General features: G+C 36.7%; 1 protein-coding gene across 1 annotated transcript in view; it reads left to right on the top strand.

Annotated features, from left to right (window-relative positions):
• The window catches only part of INO80D (INO80 complex subunit D), a 54,073-nt gene continuing 33,768 nt past the window's right edge, over window positions 1-20,305 (top strand). The window contains exons 1-3 of the mRNA XM_083348186.1: window positions 1-779; window positions 13,781-13,876; window positions 13,969-14,215. Of these exons, the coding sequence (XP_083204312.1) occupies window positions 13,998-14,215 (218 nt within the window). The 5' untranslated portion in view covers window positions 1-779; window positions 13,781-13,876; window positions 13,969-13,997. The remainder of the gene's footprint in view (window positions 780-13,780; window positions 13,877-13,968; window positions 14,216-20,305) is intronic.

The raw sequence follows: 20,305 nt of genomic DNA, 5'->3' as shown, positions 1-20,305 counted from the left end.
AATCCAATATCAATTTTAGCTTTGTTATAAATGAATCATTCCATGAGAATTTCAAATTTTCAAAATTATCTCATAGTTTTTACTCACATTCGACTTCCATCCCAGAAAAATCACACAGTCCTGTTTTTATTTTAAAATACATGAATAAAAACTTCTTGCAAATTTTAGAATGAAATTATTTCATCCAAGTTGCACTTGAGCTTCAGTGAAAATTGCTCCACAAATCATATCCCCCCCCGCCCTGTATTTCTCTGAAAAAGTATTTTTGATACATCACACTTTATAAAAACGTGCTGCACTTTTCTCCCTTTTCCCTCTTCTTCTTCCTTCACCTTCTTCTTTCTCTCTATACTACCTCCAAGATGGTAGGAAAGTTGTTGTTTTGGAGGGCAGAGAAGCCGCTCTCTGGTGTTATGTCCTCTCAGTGCCTGTAGTGGTGCTGTAGGAGGCTGCTCAGCTCTCTTCTTGAGCAGCCCCAACAGCCCTGCCTTCTTTGCTGGAGAATATATTCAGGGATTCCCCTTAATAATCACCTACCCTCTGAGCACTTTGTAGTTTTAAAATAATAAAGAGCTCCCGTTCAAAGCTTTCGTCTCTTCTAAAAGCAGGAATCTTTCTCCTCAGAGCCAGGGGGGCAGCAACAGCAGCAGCTCCTCAGGACTGAAGCAGCTCCGAGCCCATTCCCCGGTCCCTCTGCTGGGGAGGAAACTCTGGTCTGTCAGCCCAACAGAGGGAAAGGGGGGAGAGGAGAGAGGAGAGAAAAAAAAGCAGCTGGAAAGGTAAGCCAGGCCCGGCCTCCATCCCCGGGCTCGCGTAGAGCAGCAGGCGGCGCTATGTCCGCAGGGCGGGCGGGCGAGCGGGCTACGCGAGGCCGGGGATTCGGAGGGGCGCTCTAGGCCTCGAGGGGGACTGGTGGGATTTGGGAAGCCGCGGGGTGCCGCGGAAGGAAAAGGGGGGGCGAGGCGGCCTCTTGCTCGTAATGGTGGGGAAGAGGCTCCTGGTCGGGCCGGCTTAGAGGGAGCGGGGTTGCTCAAGCCAGGGCAGGCCTGTGAGTTCCCCGCCCCCGCAGGGTCCCGCTCCGGCGCTCGGCGGGCCCAAATCGCCAAGATTAATGCGGGTTCAGTCGAAATCGTCCCGACTCCACGTTGCTTTGGGGTTCGGGGGTGGCGCTTAAGCCCGGGAGTGCCGGCCAAGGCCCTGAGCCGGCCGTTGACGGACGGGCGGGTGGACGGGGGTGGGTGGGTGTCAGCGGAGAGCCCGGGGCGAGGAAGGGGGTTTCGCCGGCGATATTATTGGGATAAAATATCAGGCCGGACACTATTTCGGCCGCGTCCCGCTTCTACCGCGGGTGGGTGCGCCCCGGCATGGCTCGGGGAGCGCGTCTCCTTGGGCCCCCGCCGCCGGCCTTTAAAGTTTAATTTGAGGCGTCGGAGCCATCGATACTCTTCGAAATCCCCCTGCCGAGTATTAAAATCCACCCCATTCTAAAAGGAGTGTAGAGGGATACTCCGCGTCCCTTGCTAAATTGCAGAGAGGGGTCTTCTCCGCCTTCTCCACGCCCTAATAGCCCACTCCTCCGCCGCCTCTCTTTCGAAAGTCTTAAGGTTAATTCTCAATTCCACTTAGGCTCGTGGAAACTTTTTCGAAATGCCCCTGGCACCCGCGAGCATCCGATGAAAGGTCCTGGGCAAGGGGAGGAAGGGAATTTTGCTACATGGCTGTTGCAGGGTCCCTCCCGAAATCCTCTCGGAGTGTTTGTTTTAGGGCATTGGAGCCTGGGTGGGGAGGGGGTGGACAGGGCTGCTGCCCACCCAGCTTCCTAGGCTGGGATTCTGGGCAGGATCACTCGGATCGTTTCGTTTCGGGAGTTCGTAGGTGCTGTCACGCAGAGTCCCGTGTTCATTGAAGGCACCTACGGTAGTTTTGTGAATGAGTTGTAGGGCGGCTCATGATCTATCTCTGGTCGGGGAGGGTCGGCTAATAACTGTTATGCCAAAGCACTGGGTCCAAAATTTCATCCATGAGACACGTGGAAGGAGGAATTGTTGAATTAGTTGTTTGGCCGGTGATTTTGGAAAGAAAAAAAAAAGACCTCAAGAGAAAGTTGGAACCGAAGATCATTCAGATTAGTTTCAAAAATGAACCCGCTATTGCCTCTGGATAGTTGAGTGAGATAACCTAGACAACATTCAGTCCTTGAGGCAGAATTTTATCCACACAGAAATAATGACCACGTTTCTGGACCAGTTTTAGGAAAAGTTTCTTAAATTAGTCCGTCTAACCTAAACTAATTTAGATGAGGTCTTGGTGAAGATATAGAAATAATTGTTGATACAGCTCTGTCAATCCAAGGAAACTTTGGCCTTCTGTTTCTCCAACTGTAACTTTTCAAACCATATATGAATCAATTTCTGAAATTGAGCTGAATTTTAATCTGCTGTTTGTTGAAAAAAGCAAGTTCATTAATTTATTATGGTCAAATTTGCGTGATTCAAATTTGCATGAATGCAGGATATTTCTTTTGTGGGAGAAATCTAAATTCAATTGCAAAGCACTCATATAAATATTCTTTTATTAAACAAGTACAGAGTTGTATCTCAGCGTTGGATGTTTACATTTAAAATATTGTTTTATTAAATACAGTAGCAACAATTTTGTCACACCTTAAAATGGTAGACTGAAATTGTAGCTTAGATCTTTTGAGGCTATTTCATGGGAGGATTTTATTAAAAACTCTTGAACTACAGAAAAGTGAGCTGAAGTCACGATCTAATCTATACTTTCCTAAAATTAAGTATATTTAAAGCAACACTTTTAACTGACAAGAAGTCTTATTTTGTCACAGTTCTTGGTCATTTATGATGATTGATATATTCTTTTCAGAAATGATTTATGGTCCGAGGACTTAACAGTTTTTCTCCCTGTTCCATTACTTAAGCTTAAATATTGCAATTTTAGTTTTATTATAGAATAACAATTGTATGTATTATCAGTTTTCCCCATTTCTACCTTCTAGTGCATATTAAAATGTACTTACATTTTTTCAAATAAAAAATGCACTGAATAAAGCAACTGGTTTATTTCTCTGACCCTCAGAATCATCATCATCAACAACAACAACAACCACTGAGTTGGAAGGCACCTTGGAGGTCTTCTAGTCCAACTCCCTGCTTAGGCAGGAAACCCTATTTCAGACAAATGGCCGTCCACTTTCTTCTTAAAATCTTCCAGTATTGGAGCATTCACAGCTTCTGGAGGCAGGTTGTTCCACTGATTAATTGTTCTAACTGTCAGGAAATTTCTCCTAGGTTGCTTCTCTACTTAGTTTCCATCCGTTACTTCTTGTCCTGCCTTCGGGCTCTTTGGAGAATAGCTTGACTCCCTTCTTCTTTGTGGCAGCCCCTGAGATATTGGAACACTGCTATCATATCACCCCTTCACCCTTCTCTTCATTAAACTACACATACCCAATTCCAGCAACTGTTCCCTATATGTTTTAGCCTCCAGTCCCCTAATCATGTTTGTTGCTCTTGTCTGTACTCTTTTTAGAGTCTCAACATCTTTTTTACATCATGGTGACCAAAACTGGATGCAGTATTCCAAGTGTGGCCTTACCAAGGCATTGTAAAGTGGTATTAGTACTTCACGTGATCTTGATTCTATCCCTCTGTTAATGCAGCCTAGCACTGTGTTGGCTTTTTTGGCAGCTGCAGCACACTGCTGGCTCATATTGAAGTGATTGTCCACTAGGACTCCAAGATCCTTCAGTTATTATTATTGAGCAAGGTACCACCTATACTGTACCTGTGCATTCAGTTTTTCTTGCCTCAATGTAGAACCTGTATGTATGCATGTAGCTGATCAATTAGGGGAATGCAAAATTGGCTTCAACTAGCACCTTAACTCCATCTTCAGTTTTTGCTGCATTTTAACTAATTTCTCAGACCACCTAAAGGTCAGTTGGAATGAAAGCAATTCTGCTCTAGTGTGAGGCTCATAAGGTGGGATAGGGAGATGGCAGAGGGCAATAGCTCAGTGGGATGAAGCAAAAGGTCTTCCCTCCTACCTGGCTTCAGCACCACAGTTGCACGATAGGATTGGCATCAGAGCCAAGAATTAATTTGTTCTGATGCTCAGTCATGAGAATGGTATGTAATCATGCAGATGTACAAGTGATCTGCATGGAGAGGTATTTAGAGTTGTATTTAGATGAATTTTTTGGGTTCACAAAACTGAAAATGCTCAGAATATAACCCAGATTTAGCAACTCATGTAATTGCAATTGAGCAGTTCCTTGAAACAAGGCAACCAAGTAACAATGCTAAATATAATCCTAATAGCATTGTCAGACTCTGTCCTAGTACAAAACTGTTAAGTAAAGTTCATTAACTAAAACCTAGGTGCCTAATGACAAGATTTTTTTCTTAAATTGAGTTTTCTGTAATATTGCTCTGCTAGGGCCATCTGATTTCAAGAGAATTAAGATGAGTTATGAACGCTTTCATAGTTACTTTATATTTTTGTGAGCTTAGGTGAATATGATTTAATATTCCCATATAGGTGCTTTTATTTAGCCTGTTACCTTCAACATCTGCCTGTATCAGGAGAAGAATTTTATCAAAAATCCACTCACAATAAGAACTTCATGGCTCAGAAATAATAATGCATTTATTTCATGATTGAGACTGGTCCTGCACTTGACATATGTGGATGAAGGGTGAGGGTATTCTGAATTGGTAGACAATTATTCTCCTAAAGCATAGAAATCTATGCATTAAAACTGAAATACAAGAATTTTAAGACTAAGTGCTTTTTTCATTAATAGGACTATTTTAGAAGTAATATGTTTCTTTGATAAAACATAATTTTTATAAAAAAAACTAGCATATACTTCATTATGTGGGTGGGGTCTGAATATTTTGGCACTAAAACTATCATTTTTAGAAATATGAAATTGTGGCAATCTAGATTCTATTTTATTTTTTAATATCTTGCAATGTTCAAATATACAATTACAGATGATAATGAAAAAATAAATCTTGGCTGGACTAAATTAAGTTCTTCCTGATATGTGGGAGTTAATATTAAGAGCAAGACAATATGAGTTATTTTCATTCTGATCCTAAATTCATGTGAAAATATAATTTGTACAAGTTTCAGTGGAACCTATTCTAGCTTCACATCCAAGGCTGGGAATGAACCACATTAAACATCCTTCTGAGTAAAACTTACATGGGGTTGAGTTGTGAATGTGCATATAAAATCAATTTATAACTGATCTAATGTCTACGCAGAAGAGAGTTTTAATGATGGTATTGTCTTTAGTCTTCAGTAGATGTTTTTGAAGCTCTCCTCCTGTGAGCCCAAAAACTAAGGAAAAGCAATGTCTGATTCATTTGCACGATCTCTTGTTATAGATCAAGCTGATAGCATCATGCAGAGGCCGCGCCCACTCCAGCTCTGGCAATGCGAAAAAAGTTGCGATATGTCATGACACGTCACGTGACACGACGACTTTGACACCCGTGTTATAGATTATACAAAGAACGCTTTTATATGGGAGATTAACAGTATAACTGCTATGTAGAAGTATATGGTGGTACGATAAAATCTTCATTAAATTAATAGTATCATCGATACTGTGTGATTTTAATATTAATTTTTGTGATGTGATGTATAATAAGACACTTAGTACTGTAACTTTATTGATGTAAAATGTCTGGTTGCCATCCTATGAATATTTATTGGACAGTGAGGATTATTGATTTCATTGAAACTTGCTTCTTAATAAATATAGTTAGAATCAAGCTGCCAGAAACATATTGTAGCATTTGTTGTCATATGATAAAATCTAATATTACATAAAGAAAAAAGCTAGAACGTTTTCTTACTTCATGTATTCTCCACATTTCCTAAAAAAAAACCAACCCAAAACTTTGGAATGATCCCTAGCTATTCAGAACTGTATTGGGGAATGTAGGTGCATGGTTACGGAGAATTACCCCTTCCTTTTTTTTCTACAGTACTGCCAGAAGCGTTGTCTTTCCAGTGGGAAAACTGGACTGGATTTTACTACATCTCAATTTGTTAGCTTATAAGCAACCCAATTAATTACATGTGACCTGTCACCCTGACAGTTGTACTAGTGTTGTGTTATACTCAAATAAATGCCTTAGAAAGATTGATATTTGTGAAGGTGGCAAGTAGTAGATTCAACAACATCCCAGATTCAGAGGCAGAATGGGGTAATTCAAAGCAATGTCCTGAGATCCTATCAAGCTCTCAGCTTTACATGGCTCTGGTCTTAGATTTTTTCTTCTTCTGGAGTTTTGTGGTGCTTCAAATGCCGTGGCAGCTTCACCAAAATAAATCAAAGCTCAGTGTTTACACATACAGGCCACTTATTAAACTTATGGTAGAATATCACTCAAATATCTATGCATGTACCAAATTATGTAAATTCTCCATTTTTTTCTTACAACTCTTTGTTTGGAAATTTTATTCCAGTATGTCCTCCCCGCTTAACAAGGGACAAAAATGTATAACCACTGAAGTTTTCCTCTGCTAAAGAATGAGAGGGTAAATGTCTATTCTTCTGAATCATCTTCTGTATGTAGGTATTGATCCTTCTCAGCCTATTTTTGGAGTTACAGTACTTGGGCTCAGACTGACTCTGAATTTCTCAGAAGTCTCTGCAGACTAAAGCTTGTTTGTTTATGTGTCATTCCATTTCTGAAGATTCTGAGCAGCTTGAAATAGTTAATGCAGAAACAGAAATTTAAAAATAGCAAAAAAGTAATATTAATAACAACCACACAAGTAATATTGCAACATTAAAGCAAAAATAATGGCACACATTTTTTTTTGCTATTTTTTAAAGCACCACAGGCATAGAATTCCTTTAACTTTCCCTAAATCAGGGGTCTTCAAACTTGGCCCTTTTATGACTTGTGGACTTCAACTCCTAAATTTCTCAGCCAGGCACGCTGGTGGAGGAATTCTGGGATTTGGAAGTCCACAAGTCATAAAAGGGCCAGATTTGAAGACCCCTGCCCTACATTCTGAAAGGTTGCCCCCCTGTAACAAGTGTTGTGTCACAGCTGGTCTTTGGAGGCCTAAAAATAAAGTTTAATGTGTTCTTATTTTTTAAAAAAGTGTAAATCACAGTTTGAAAAAGGTTCTGATTTACAGCAAGGATAACCTCTAAAAATAATTCTTTTTCAAAAGGATCTCCAAATCACCTGTTTACTTGTTTTTATTATAAAGATTCTGTTAGAGTTGTGAGCATTTTAGAAACAGCTGATAGAAGATAATTTTGTAACAGTTTTCAGTATAAGAATTGTAACCTTCCATATGGGTCAGAAAATGAGAGTATACTATGTTTCATATATTGTGTTATATGTATTATTTTGAAATATTTGTATTTCAAAAGATAGTAAATGATACATTTTGAAATCAACAGGCTGTTTTCAATAGAACAGGAGGACATTTGTAGTACACTTGATCCTTCTGAGACTATTCTCATTCAGAACAGATTTGAAAAAAGTCTCCTTTTTTCTTTTATGTCCTTTACAATGCAATTCTTAGACAGAATTAGATAGTATTTCTAAATGTACTTGAACCTTTTGTGGGATAGCCTATGCTAAATTTGTATGGATATAGAGGTGATTGTATAAATGGAATAATTATAAATGCAGAATGATAAAACTGAAGAGTCATTAATTCCCATAGTATTACTAATTTTTGATGTGTAATGTCTGTGTAAACAGCAGACATGCTCAACCTATTCCAAATGAAAAAGGTTTGCAATCTTAGGATTTTGCGCAGAAAGGAAGGATTTACATCTCTCAAAAATCACACTGTAGTTGTGTGAACAAGGGTGGAAATATGAGAGGGGCTGGGAAGTGCCTTTGTAAGAGTGAGGAAATGAGAGCAGAGTTTGGAGCTTCTTAACATTTTATTTATTGTTTATATGATTTGTATAGCTGCTATCTGACCAAGGTGCTTTTAGGAAGTATACAGAAATCAAAACCAAAGGAACAATTAACAGGTTATTAGTAGGGAAAAGATGGGGGATGGATAAGCATTTTTGAATAGACAGCAATTCTTATTCCACCCCAAAGAAGACATAGATTGGTATAAGAATGCCCTTGTTTGAAAAAGATTGGTCCAAATCAGGGGTAGGCAACCTCGGTTCTTTTATGACTCGTGAACTTCAACTCCCAGAATTCCTGAGTCAGCTGACTCAGGAATTCTGGGAGTTGAAGTCCACGAGTCATAAAAGAGCTGAGGTTGCCTACCCCTGGTCTAAACTGTAGTAAAAAAAGCTTGTACCTATTGAACAAGTATTGTTTTTGCAGTTGTTGTTAGTGGACAAATGGCTAATTGAAATAAGGAAGACGTGAACCTTACCAGATGGGCACAATTGTCAGTACCAATGGAAAAGAGTCACTTAGGTGCGATGGGTGACTGTATAAATTGAATAAGTAAATAAATAAGTAAATAACACAGTGCTTAGTGTTTACAGATATTGTTTCTGTGCTTTAATGAAGGACCAGCTGAAGAAAGATTTCACTCATAACTTGAAAATGTAGAAGAAATTTAAATTTAAAAATAAAGTCAAAGTAATAAAAATGGACAGAATCAACACTCGGGGAAATGTACAGTATTTAAAAAGGCAAGACACTGAGCTCCTTGAAGCAAGAAATTTCTAATTATACTACGGTGTCAGAAAATGAGATTAAATAGAAAAGATGTGATTCTCATTTCTTTTTTAGTTTATCCCGTGTGTGTGTGTGTGTGTGTGTGTGTGCGTGTGTGCCAAAAATCCCAGGTTAAGTTTTTTTTAATTAGTGAAATATTTGTGGTGTTCTTTCTGTTCAATATTAACTTTTTAGTTACCTGCTTCTTCTAAATTAAGAGATGCTACATTCCTTGGTGTGCAACTGCTTTAGTTTCCCAAATCTTTTTTTTTTCCTCTAGAAAAAAGGAGCTTTAACAATGTTAAAAACTGACTGTTGGGATCAAGGTGGATGTGTCCAGCAATTCTTGCTTAGCTCTGATATCCTTGGTTATGGGCTGGCTTCATGCTCTTGGGGGCGGGGGGTCCTGCACCAGTTAATGCAGTAGCAAAGTTCAAATGGCATCTTGAGAGAATATATTACCTCTTTGTCTACCAATTCTCCTAAAAACTCCACCCTCTTTGTGCACGCAGACCTGCTGAAGGTGTAAAATGTCAATGCAGGACAACTTTCTGAGAGCATCTGAGTAAAGGGCTGGTTTTTGTCACTTAGAGTCTCATCATTAAACAATAAAGGGTGATGTTGGAAAGCATTGTCTTGGAGCCTCATGCTTACACTCCTACTCTTACAACTCATGTCCTCCATAAGGGTCTGCCCAAGCCTTTGCTGCTTACGCGTAATAGGCTTGGGGAATTTCTCATCTTCTATACTTATACTAGTTTTGCTTTCTTTCTCCATATTAGAACAAGCTGGAGGTACCTTCTCACTAATACAATGTTCTTGGTTCTCTTGCAGTGTTGAATATTTTTATTTGTTTTGCAGTCTCAAGAGGCAACTTGGGCTGGGATCTGCTGTCCCCATAAAAATATTTTGTTCAACACTCTGCCTCTTCTCTGCCAATCCCTAATAGTTTTCAGAATTTAGAGAAATCTCTCCACCAATAAGAAAGTAAGCCAGGAAGAAAGTGCTAAATAACACTGATGTCTTTATTCCTACCTTCACAATGCTCACTATAAAAAGATTGTTGCTAATTTCCCCAGGGAACTGTAGCAATGTGAAATAAATCCCTCTTCTGTTATCCATGACTTCATCACATCAGAGGAACAGTGTTGTTTCTCTCCTTTCTTTCTTGCATCACGAAGACCAGTATCGCCAAGCCCAATTGCTCCCTCTTCTGCAAAACAACCCTCAGAGCTATGTGAATGTAAAAGTGCCTCCCCAGGATATAATACAGGTGTGGGACTTAACTGGGTGTAAGCAGTTACAGCATCAACTCTGACTCAGTCTTTGGGTTCCATATAGGATATAACATGAACTACTAGAGAAACTATGAAGATAAATAAATGTGCATGTTAGTAGACTGAGTTGGAATGGAAGTAGGATTAGAAAGGAATAAAAAAAATGAAAGATTTGGAATTTATTTAATTTAAAAATAAGATTGGAGAATTAGCTAAAGAAAATCTTACTAAAAATTATTCCACTATGAATGAAGAATATACACAAGAAAGATTTAGTGTAAAGTTGGAACAAGGGGCTGAAATAGCTAAAGATAACAACAACAAACACCATGCAACATCCAGATCTGCCTATCTCTATCCCTATCCCTATCCCTTGGAAAAGACTCAATAGGCAGATAAAAATGTCAAATTTGGTCTGAACAACTGGTTCATTGTGTGATGAATCAACAACAACAACAACAACAATAATAATAATATCAAGAGAGGAATATTTCAAGGTGATCCACTATTCACTATCACCTTATTTGTCATTGCACTGTTTCCTCTGTCAACAATACTGAATAACTCAGGATTGGCTATCAAACATCAGAAATATCTGCCTGACTATTCTGCCCCCTTTACATGGATGATCTGAAGCTGTATGGAAAAACACCATCTGAAATAGAATCGCTGCTCAAGATATTGCAATGGAAGTTTGGCTTGGACAAATGTGCCACACTCACTATCAAACAAGGAAAAACAGTGAAAACTGAAAGAATAAAGATGCCCCACCAAAATAACATTAAGAGTCTGGATGTGGATGATTATTACAAATACTTGGGTATCCTTCGAGCTGACAACCCCAAGCACACTGAAGTCAAGAAAAACATTAGAGGTGAATACATCAAGAGAGTGAAAAAGATCTTAAATCTAAACTCAGTGGAGGAAATACCGATGAAGACAACACCTGGGCAATTCCAGTCATTAGATACACAGCTGGAATAGTGGACTGGACTCAAGCAGAACTAAAAGCAATGGATAAGAAGACCAGAAAAATAATGATAATGAATCAGGCCCTTCATCCACGCAGTGATATTGACAGACTCTATCTACCAAAGCAAATAGGTGGGCATGAAATGTTGCAAGTACATCAGATGGTTGAAGAAGAAAAAATGGCTTTAGAAGAATATCTGAAGGACAATGATGAAGATGCACTGGAGTTAGTATATCAGGAAGGCTTACTGACTACTGGAGAGAACAAACTGGCCTACAAGAAAGACCAAATGAAGAACAGAGTGGAGACATGTGAAGACAAATCACTACATGGCCAGTACATTAAAAAAAAAACAACTGGGGAAGCAGATAATAACAAGACCTGGCAATGGCTAAGAGAAGGAAAGTTGAAGAAAGAGACCGAGGGACTAATTAAGCCTTAAGGACAAATGCATACAAAGTGAGAATTGAGAAGATAGCAACTGAAAATAAGTGCCGCCTGTGCAAAGAAGCTGAAGAAACTGTGGACCTCCTGGTAAACTGTTGCAAGAAGATCATACAGACTGACTACAAACAGTGGCATGACAAAGTAGCAACAATGGTGCATTGGAAGATCTGCAAGAAATATCATTTGCCTGCAAGCAAGAACTGGTGGAATCATAAAATAGAGAAAGTCATAGAAAATGAAAATCTTAAATTGCTCTAGGACTTTAGAATTCAAACAGATAGGAACATGCCACATAACACCCCCAGACTTAACAATTGTCAATAAGAAAGACAAAAAAGTTTGGATAGTGGACGTAGCAGTGCCTGGAGACAGAATAGAGGAGAAAGAACTAGAGAAGATAACAAAATACAAAGACCTACAAATAGAAATAGAACGACTCTGGCAAAGGCAAGCAAGAGTAGTACCAATCGTAATAAGTACCTTGGGTGCAATCCCAAAACAACTGGAGCACCACTTGAACACCATTGGCATTGACAAATTCGCCATTAGGAACTGCTGCAAATTCGCCTTACTAGGAACTGCTTCCATCCTGCGACAATATCTGTAATACCATCAAGCATCCACATCTGCCTATCCCAGGTCCTTGGTAAGGACTCGATAGGTAGACAAAAATGCCAAATCCAGTCTGAACATCTGGCTCACTGTGTGATGATCAATAATGATAATAATGATAACAACAACAACAACAATAATATAATCATCATCATCATCATCTCCACACTGCCAAGATACTTTCCAACAATTTCATTGGGCATCTGACCCTTTTTTAAAAAAATAGAAACTAGAGATTTGGTGACAAATTGATGACTTTAATTTGAAAATAGTCATTTGCTCAGTTAGGTTCCTCTTCCTTTCCCTATCCTTGCTTTTCTGGAAAATTGGAGTTTAGTAATAGAGGTATATAAAGCCTTGTCCCACTTTGAAGAAAACCTTTAAAGAAAGATGCTTGCAGATTTGTTTCAAGTAGCTTTGTCAACTCAGAATTCATTGAAATCCTGTAGATATTTCTATTACCTACAGTTAGTTTTGCAGATACACATTTACAAAGTGTTGATGGAATAACAGTGAAGGAGCAGCATGATATATGATGTGCAGTTGTTCCATGCTAATGACTTTCTGATTCACAGTACCTCAAAAAGGTAGAGGTAGATAATGCTTCTAATGATGTTTAAATATTTTAAGTAAAGGATCCTGTTTTTTTAACAATTAAGTTTTCCTTTTGTTTCACCTAGATTTTTTCCTTGTGTAAGCAAGTTATGCGTAGGTAGTTTAATTTGATATTTGAACCAAAAGATATGCTTTATGCTACTCAAACCAGAATAGTATTCTAGGTTTAAACTTTTTGGCTTGTGGATGCCTATTCTTTTAAGCACAATTAATCATAATCTTGAATGTGGGTACAGTATTTATCTCCTCAAATATCCATGTCTGGTTTATTTATCTGCTCAGATGAACAAATGAATAATATATACTAACATTATTGACATTATTGTTTCATAAATCAAAGGTCCTGGTTTAAAGTGCTAAGCAAATATGCTTGTTAGTAAATATTTTAAACCTTAACAGCTTTAAAACTTGGAAATCAAAAAAACTTCCAAATAAAATTGTGCAGAACACTTGTTAGTGCAGGCAGCCCAAAAGCAAGTAGCATGAATAATTATTCAAAAACTAGCTCCACATTTTTCTTTTAAAAAATGAAAATTTTTAGATGTAAAATATATGATTAATGTGTACACCTTTGTCCTGTGTTTCAAAATTCACTAGTAAGTGTAGTTTTTTATACTTGATTTCAAGCAGAACCACATATATTGATCCCTAATACAGGAAATGAAAATAATTTAGAACTAAGAAGAGGTGCTTAAAGAAAGAATTGTCATTGTTCCTTGTTCCATTTATTATCCAATGAAAGTAATTATTTAAAGAAACATTTCTGGAAATTGATATACTGTACACTAATTTGCATATAGTGCAATCTTTTAAGTTGTGGATCTGTGATTAAAGGGCTGAAGTTCAAGGAATCTGAAAGTTGTGGTGCATATGGAACTAAGGACCCAAATACATTTTCCCATAATTAAATGGAGGAATTCAGTGGAACAAGCTGTCTTTCACGATATCTGCAATTTATTTTTGCATATAAAGATTTAAATAATTATTCTCTCATTATTGGCCAGGGTAGTTGGGTCTTAGGAATTAGAGCCCAAAACATTTGGCAAGTATCAAGGTATCTACATCTGCATACAGTTTGATTTTATGCCATAAGCAGTCTAGCTCTCTCAAATATATTCTTTGATATATTTTTCCTGTGGTTTTTTTTTCCTTAGACAATCTATTTCACCTTGACTCATCATCATTCCAAGATAGAGGCATCTCTGGGGCTCTCTGCTAATGTTAATATGGTACAGAAGATTTAAAATTAGGTAAGTCCTGATGTGCATATAGGATTAACTTCAATATGTATCAGCAGCTTCTCCTTTTACATTTTAACTTTTTTGTTGGTGTTTTCTTTCAGCTGATGTTCACAAGAAAAAGAGTCACGTGATGTATGAAGGCAAACATATACACTTTTCTGAGGTTGATAATAAGCCATTGTGCTCCTACAGCCCCAAACTGTGTAAGCAGAGGCGACTAAATGGCTACGCCTTCTGTATCAGACATGTTCTGGAGGATAAGACTGCCCCTTTCAAGCAATGTGAATATGTGGCAAAGTACAATAGCCAACGCTGCACCAACCCTATCCCTAAATCTGAGGACCGTAGGTAAGTGACAGCAACAAAACTAAAATTATCAACAAGATAAGTAAAGTAAGTAATGGATGCTACATAAATCCGTGAATGATCAGTGATACTAATCAGAGGCCACTTGTGAATTTGATGAATGTATTTATTTACTTAAAGGACATATATGACTGCCTATTTCACACAGGGACTATATAGGCAACTTGCAATAATCTATAAAACATAGTGAAAAAAAACAAAGGTATCCTCCCCCCAAAGGGCTTGACCAAACATCATCCCAGCTGACACCCCCCACACACACACACCTTCCTAGCCCAAAGCTTGCTGGAAAAGCTGATTATAACAGCTCCCATTTTAGCTGGAGGAGTAGAATAAAGGGAGTTGGGGAAATAGTTGAATATCAGAAAATTAGATAATGGGTCATCAGAAAAGTCTTCTCACTAAACACGCAGCCTTTTAAAATATGTACTTTACTGCTTTTTAATTAATAACAAAAAGAAAACCACAAAACTAATAGTGATAATTTGTCAATGAGAAGGAAAAAAGAATATATGAAAAGTGCAGTAACAAAAATGAAAAATACAACAAATAATATGTCATAATAATAAACTGTTAGAATTCTATATATATTTGTCTAATGGAGATTTTATTTAGGATATATTTCAGAATAGAATAGAACATAACTAGAATAGAATAGAATAGAATAGAATAGAATAGAATAGAATAGAATAGAATAGAATAGAATAACTTCACTGTCACTTTAAACATACACTAATCAACACACATTAAAATGAAATTTCATTGCATTCAGCTTTTGAAAGATAACCACGTCCAATATATGCTACATAAACATGACATATGCATATGCCCTCATGCACATATATGACACAGAGAAACAACACAGTATAGTTTGGATATATACATATACATGGCGAGAAAAAAGAATCCTATGAATTTACAAGACAAGGGAGCAACAGAAACAGATCGTGAAGTGGATGTGGGTGGGTCTCTAACAATGCTTTGAGCTCTAAGCACATAGCACTTGTAAGCAGTATCCTGAATAATGGGAAGTCAGTTTCCTATAATCTTCTCGGCTGTCCTTACCACTCTCTGTATGGACCTTCTATCTGAGGCTCTGCTATCACCAAACCAACAGTGATGCAGTTTGTTAAAACACTCTTTAATTGTGCCTCTGTAAAAAGTGGCCAGGAAGAGAAGGAGAAAGATGTGTATCTGACACTGATAGATTTATACAACTATCTTTTTTAATCTACTATATTTTGTACACATCAGTCCCATATTTCATTATACTTGTTGATACATAGTCTATGTCTAGGCAGCCTGCTAACAGTTGGCAAATACAATCAGGTCTTCAATCAATAAGAGAAATGGGCCATATATTTTTCTTTCTAATGCTGTAATATCAGTCTTTGGGTCATAATAAGGGCCTGAAGAACCTATTTATATTCCCCAATTGTCAAATTACATGTATTAGGTATGTACACCAATCATATTTATACAATACTTTCTCCCCAAACCTAGTAAGTATAGGACATTGTAAAAACATATGTTTTTTATAGATTTTATTAGTTTTTATAGGGTTAGGAATAAAGTGGGGTTGGGTTCGGGGTTGGGATTTGGGTTAGGATTAGGGTTGGGGTTGGGGTTTTTCCAAATAACATGCTCAATATTTAGCAAACAGCATAATGTCTGGGTTCATGTGTTTAACAAAGAATAATAGATAATAGTTAATTATCATAAACAGTATGTTAATTAATCGCTCAATAGCCTTCTTGCTAATATATATTTAATATTACATATCACATTCCTTTCTCTGTAACTCATTTTTCTAGCCATTGATAGAAATTATCCCATGTTCTAAAATACACTGAGTCTTTCTCTTTTATCTTTAAAGTCAATCTATCCATTTCTTCACACTAGAATTTTCTTAATTAGTACTTCTTCAGCTGGTAATTTTTCATTTTTCCAATGTTGGGCAAATACAATTCTTGCTGCCGTTAGTACATGTAGTATTAAATATTTGCAATCTTTCTCATAATTAGCTCCCATTATTCCTAACAAAAATAATTTGGTTTACAGTCTATTTGTTTTTTAGTCATTTTCTCCAACCATAAATATTTTAACCCCTTTTTTTTTTTTGCTTTAGGGCATGTCCACCAGATATGATAATAAGTACCTGGTCTTTGTTTGCATTTCTAGCAGTTGTTTGAAGTATCTTTAAATATTTTTGCTAATCTCACTGGTGTCATATGCCATCGGTAAAACATTCTATATAAGCTTTTTTTATATGCCACTGCTTTAGTTAATTTAATATTTCTTTCCCATAACTTTTGCCCATCTTCTAATTCTATATTATATCCAAAGTTCTTTGCCCATGTTATCATTGTTTCTTTTACTTGTTCTTCTTCCATCTTTAAGTTTAACAGAAATCTAGAGTTTCTTAATCAACTTTTCATCTGTTTTTAGCAATATCTGATCAAATTCTGTCTGTTCTTTATAAAATCCCATTGTTTTAACATCTTTTTCATATCAAAGTTCTGTTTGGCCCTTTTAATCTGTTGAGGCGTTATTTCCATCTCGGTTAAATTTATTTTATGTTTTATTATCTCCATTTGTTTCTTAAGTGTTTTCTTTTGTGGATCTATTTGTAATTCTGATTCTAATTTTCTGAATTCTTTCTTCAACTTTACCTGTTGTTGTTTCTTTTCTTTATTCTTTTAGCAATTTAAGTTATAGCCAACACTCTGAAATATGCTTTAGCCGTATCCCCCACATTTTGAAGCGATGTTTCTTCTTGTATATTTTGAAGAAAAAATCCATTTCCTTTGTCACTAGTTGTAAAAATTCTTTTTCTTTTAATATAGATTTATTCAAGGACCATCTTAATTTTTTCCTAGTTCCTCTCCAAGTCATCTTTATTGGATTTGATCTGCCCAAACATTAGTTTCTATCTCAATTTCTTGTATCATTAAGTTCCAAAGATGTCTATATCATATGAATTCTAGACCATAATTTATGTCTATTTGAGTAAAATGTATATTGTAATTTCTTTGGATTTTTTTCTCTGCATATATCTTGGATACAGAGTTCTTCTGTCATTTTTAAAAATACTTTAGGTAATATATTTCCTCCTTTTCTCCCTTGTTTGGCGCTTTTGTAGTCCAAAATTCCATCTGTTATTACATTAAAGTCTCCCGTTATACAAAGATTTTGATAGTTTAAATCTAATATTTTTATATAGTTTTTCATAAAATTGTTCTTGTTCATCATTTGGTGCATAAACTGCTACCATCACTATCTGTTTTTGATCCATCATTATTTCCACCATTAATATTCTCTTCAACTGCATAGATTTGTTTGGGATTCATCGTTTCTTTAATATATAGAGCTATTCCTCGTTTCTTTTGAAGTGCTAATGCAAAGTGAAGTTTACCAATTTTCGGTTGTTCTAACAACTTATAGTGTTGTATCTTAATATGTGTTTCTTGAAGACAAATTATATCCATTTTTATTTTTTGTAATCGTGTAAAGATTTTTCTCCTTTTTGAAGGAGAATTTAGTCCATTTATATTCATTGACAAAATCCCACTCTCCTCCATCTCTTTCAGTTATATCTAGGTCTTAATCTTCTAATCGATCTTATCTGTCTCTGATCTCTTGGTCTTGCTCCTTCTTTTGTATACCGTATGTGTTTTTAATTTCTTCCTCCTCTCTTGGTTTGACTTCTCCTTCCACTGCCATTTTTTCCTGTTTCTTTGTTTCTCTCTTTGTACCAGATTCAGGGTCATCTCTTTCCAAAAATGCTCTATGGTTGTCGAAGAATTCCAGATGCTTTAAGTGGCATGTCCAATTATATCTTTTCATATCCCAGTAAATTAAAATCAGCCATCTGAAATTCACTCCTTTTTCCTGGTTAGAAACTGGTATTCTCTTTGGGATTCTCTTATTCTCCTAGGAATTCGTTTGAGGAGTATAATTTCTTTTTCTTTGTATTTCAAAGTTTTGTCTCTTACTCTTCTCAAAATCTCGTCTCTTGTAGATCTTTTTAAGAAATCTAACATGTACTTCCCTGGGGATTTTATTTCTTCTAGCATAGTTTGAGTTGACTCAATAGATCTGGTCTAATTCTCCTTCCATTTACTGTTTCCCAGTTCCTAGTGCATCTGCCAATAGTTCTGTTATCAAACCTAGGAGATCCTCTTCCTTATCTAACATTATATTTTGAAATCTTAAAAAGTATGAGGCTCTTTCCATCTCAATCCCAGTTATCGAGTCTTCTAGTTCTTCATTGATTTTGATCAACTTCTGATTTTCATCTTCTAAAACTTCTAGTTTTTGGTCAATCTCAGTGATTTATCTTCTATTTTTTGAATTCTTTGTTGATTGTGATCATCTGTTTAAAACTTTCAAATTGAGAATCCATATTGTTAATTTTTTATTCATTTTATCAAAATCACTTTTCAACTCTTCATGGTTTCTCGATGTGACTGCCATGTGAATAGCGATTGCCTCTTGAATTGCTTGTAGGGTCGCTTGAGTGTCCTTTTGGAAGGTATTAGCCTTTTCTTGTTGAAGCATTGTATCAATTGATCTCTGATAGACTGGACTTGCAGAAGCCAAAGAGGGAGCAGAAGATCCTTTTTTTCCAACTTTAGATAAGTTAGGAGCACTCATCTTTATCTTTAAATCATCAAGTAAGTCAAAATTTATAATCCAATAGGCTCCTAACAAATAGGAGAAATAAACAATAAAAATAGTAAATGGTAAAAAAGGGCAAAAGGGGAAAAAGCAAAAAACAAAAACAAAAAAACCCAAAATTTGTAATCCAAAGTATTTGGAGGGATTTCCTGTTATTTCAAAACAGCTTGTAAAAATTTCAGGTCAAGCTGTATTTATAATCCAGGGAAGTCTGATGACTTAAAACACAGTTTTTATTTATAACTGTAATCCATCCTGTAAGACAGGGCAATCCAAAAAGAGTCTTTCTTTTCCAGCCATAATCTTCAATTCCAAGGACACCAAAATGTTTAAACTGTAAGCTATGTCTGGGCATACAGCCATGTTTTACTCCTATCAGAGCAACTCACTAAAATAAAAATAAAAATAAAAGCAAGGTTGCATGTAGTTCTCAGGTTTGCCACTAGATGTCATTAGACGTCCATTCCCAACATACTTTAAAAAAAGTTTAAGAAGTTAAAACCCGATGATTTCCAAACAAGAAATAAAAAAAAAGATTTATAAATCCAAAAGTTTTCAAAGTTATCCTTCTTACATGCCTCAGTCATCTTCACAATATTGTTATAAGTCAGTTTTAATTTCCCCAAAGCTTAAACCGCTGCTTATAGTTCAGGAGGGAGGGGTAAGGAAAAAAATCCCTCCCTCCCTGGAGCTTGGGGATGTTTTTAAATGCTGTTTCTCTACTTGTAGAGAGATAAGGAAAGTAGTCTCACCCTGATCGGCTGTTTTGCCTTCCGCTTTAAAATTCGTTGTCTCCAACATCAGCTGCTTCTGGCAGACCGCATGGGTGTGGTCAGCCTTCCTGCCGATCCTCAGGGCTCCTTTGAATCAAGTGGGCCAGCTGCCATTGGCCCGTGATCTGCAAAGTTTCATCCTTTGGCCAGTCGCCTCTATGGGGTGACTTTCGGTCCTATTGGACTCCCCAGCTGGTAGAAATCTGGCTTGGGGAAGGGAGATTCATTCCTCAGTGCCCATCTTGCAGCAATGTCACCGGAAGACTCTGAACATGTTTTAAAGAAGTATTATCCTTATTTCCAACAAAATGCTGTTTTTGACAGTCCTTTTCTATACAAATGTAATGGAGTCTGACCAATTCTATTTTTGTTGTTGTATAAATCATAATTTGAGATCCATTGATATTCTTTCTATAGAAATTCACTACAAGATCCTCTAATTCTTTGTTCCACTCATTTCTTAACATCTGCATATCAAATCTATTAATAATAAATATCTATTAAAAACTTTTAGCTATAAAGAAGTTAACAAATTCTTCTAGTATTTCTAGTGTTTCAGAAATTGAAAGTGCTGCTGATCTAAAAAAAATGTGTTAACAAATGTTGTAGTTTTGTAAAT

This window comes from Vipera ursinii (assembly GCF_947247035.1).
Source record: "Vipera ursinii genome assembly, chromosome: 1".
NCBI lineage: Eukaryota > Metazoa > Chordata > Lepidosauria > Squamata > Viperidae > Vipera > Vipera ursinii.
The sequence above is the reverse complement of the archived record's forward strand: the minus strand, read 5'-3'. Positions and strand labels throughout refer to the sequence as shown.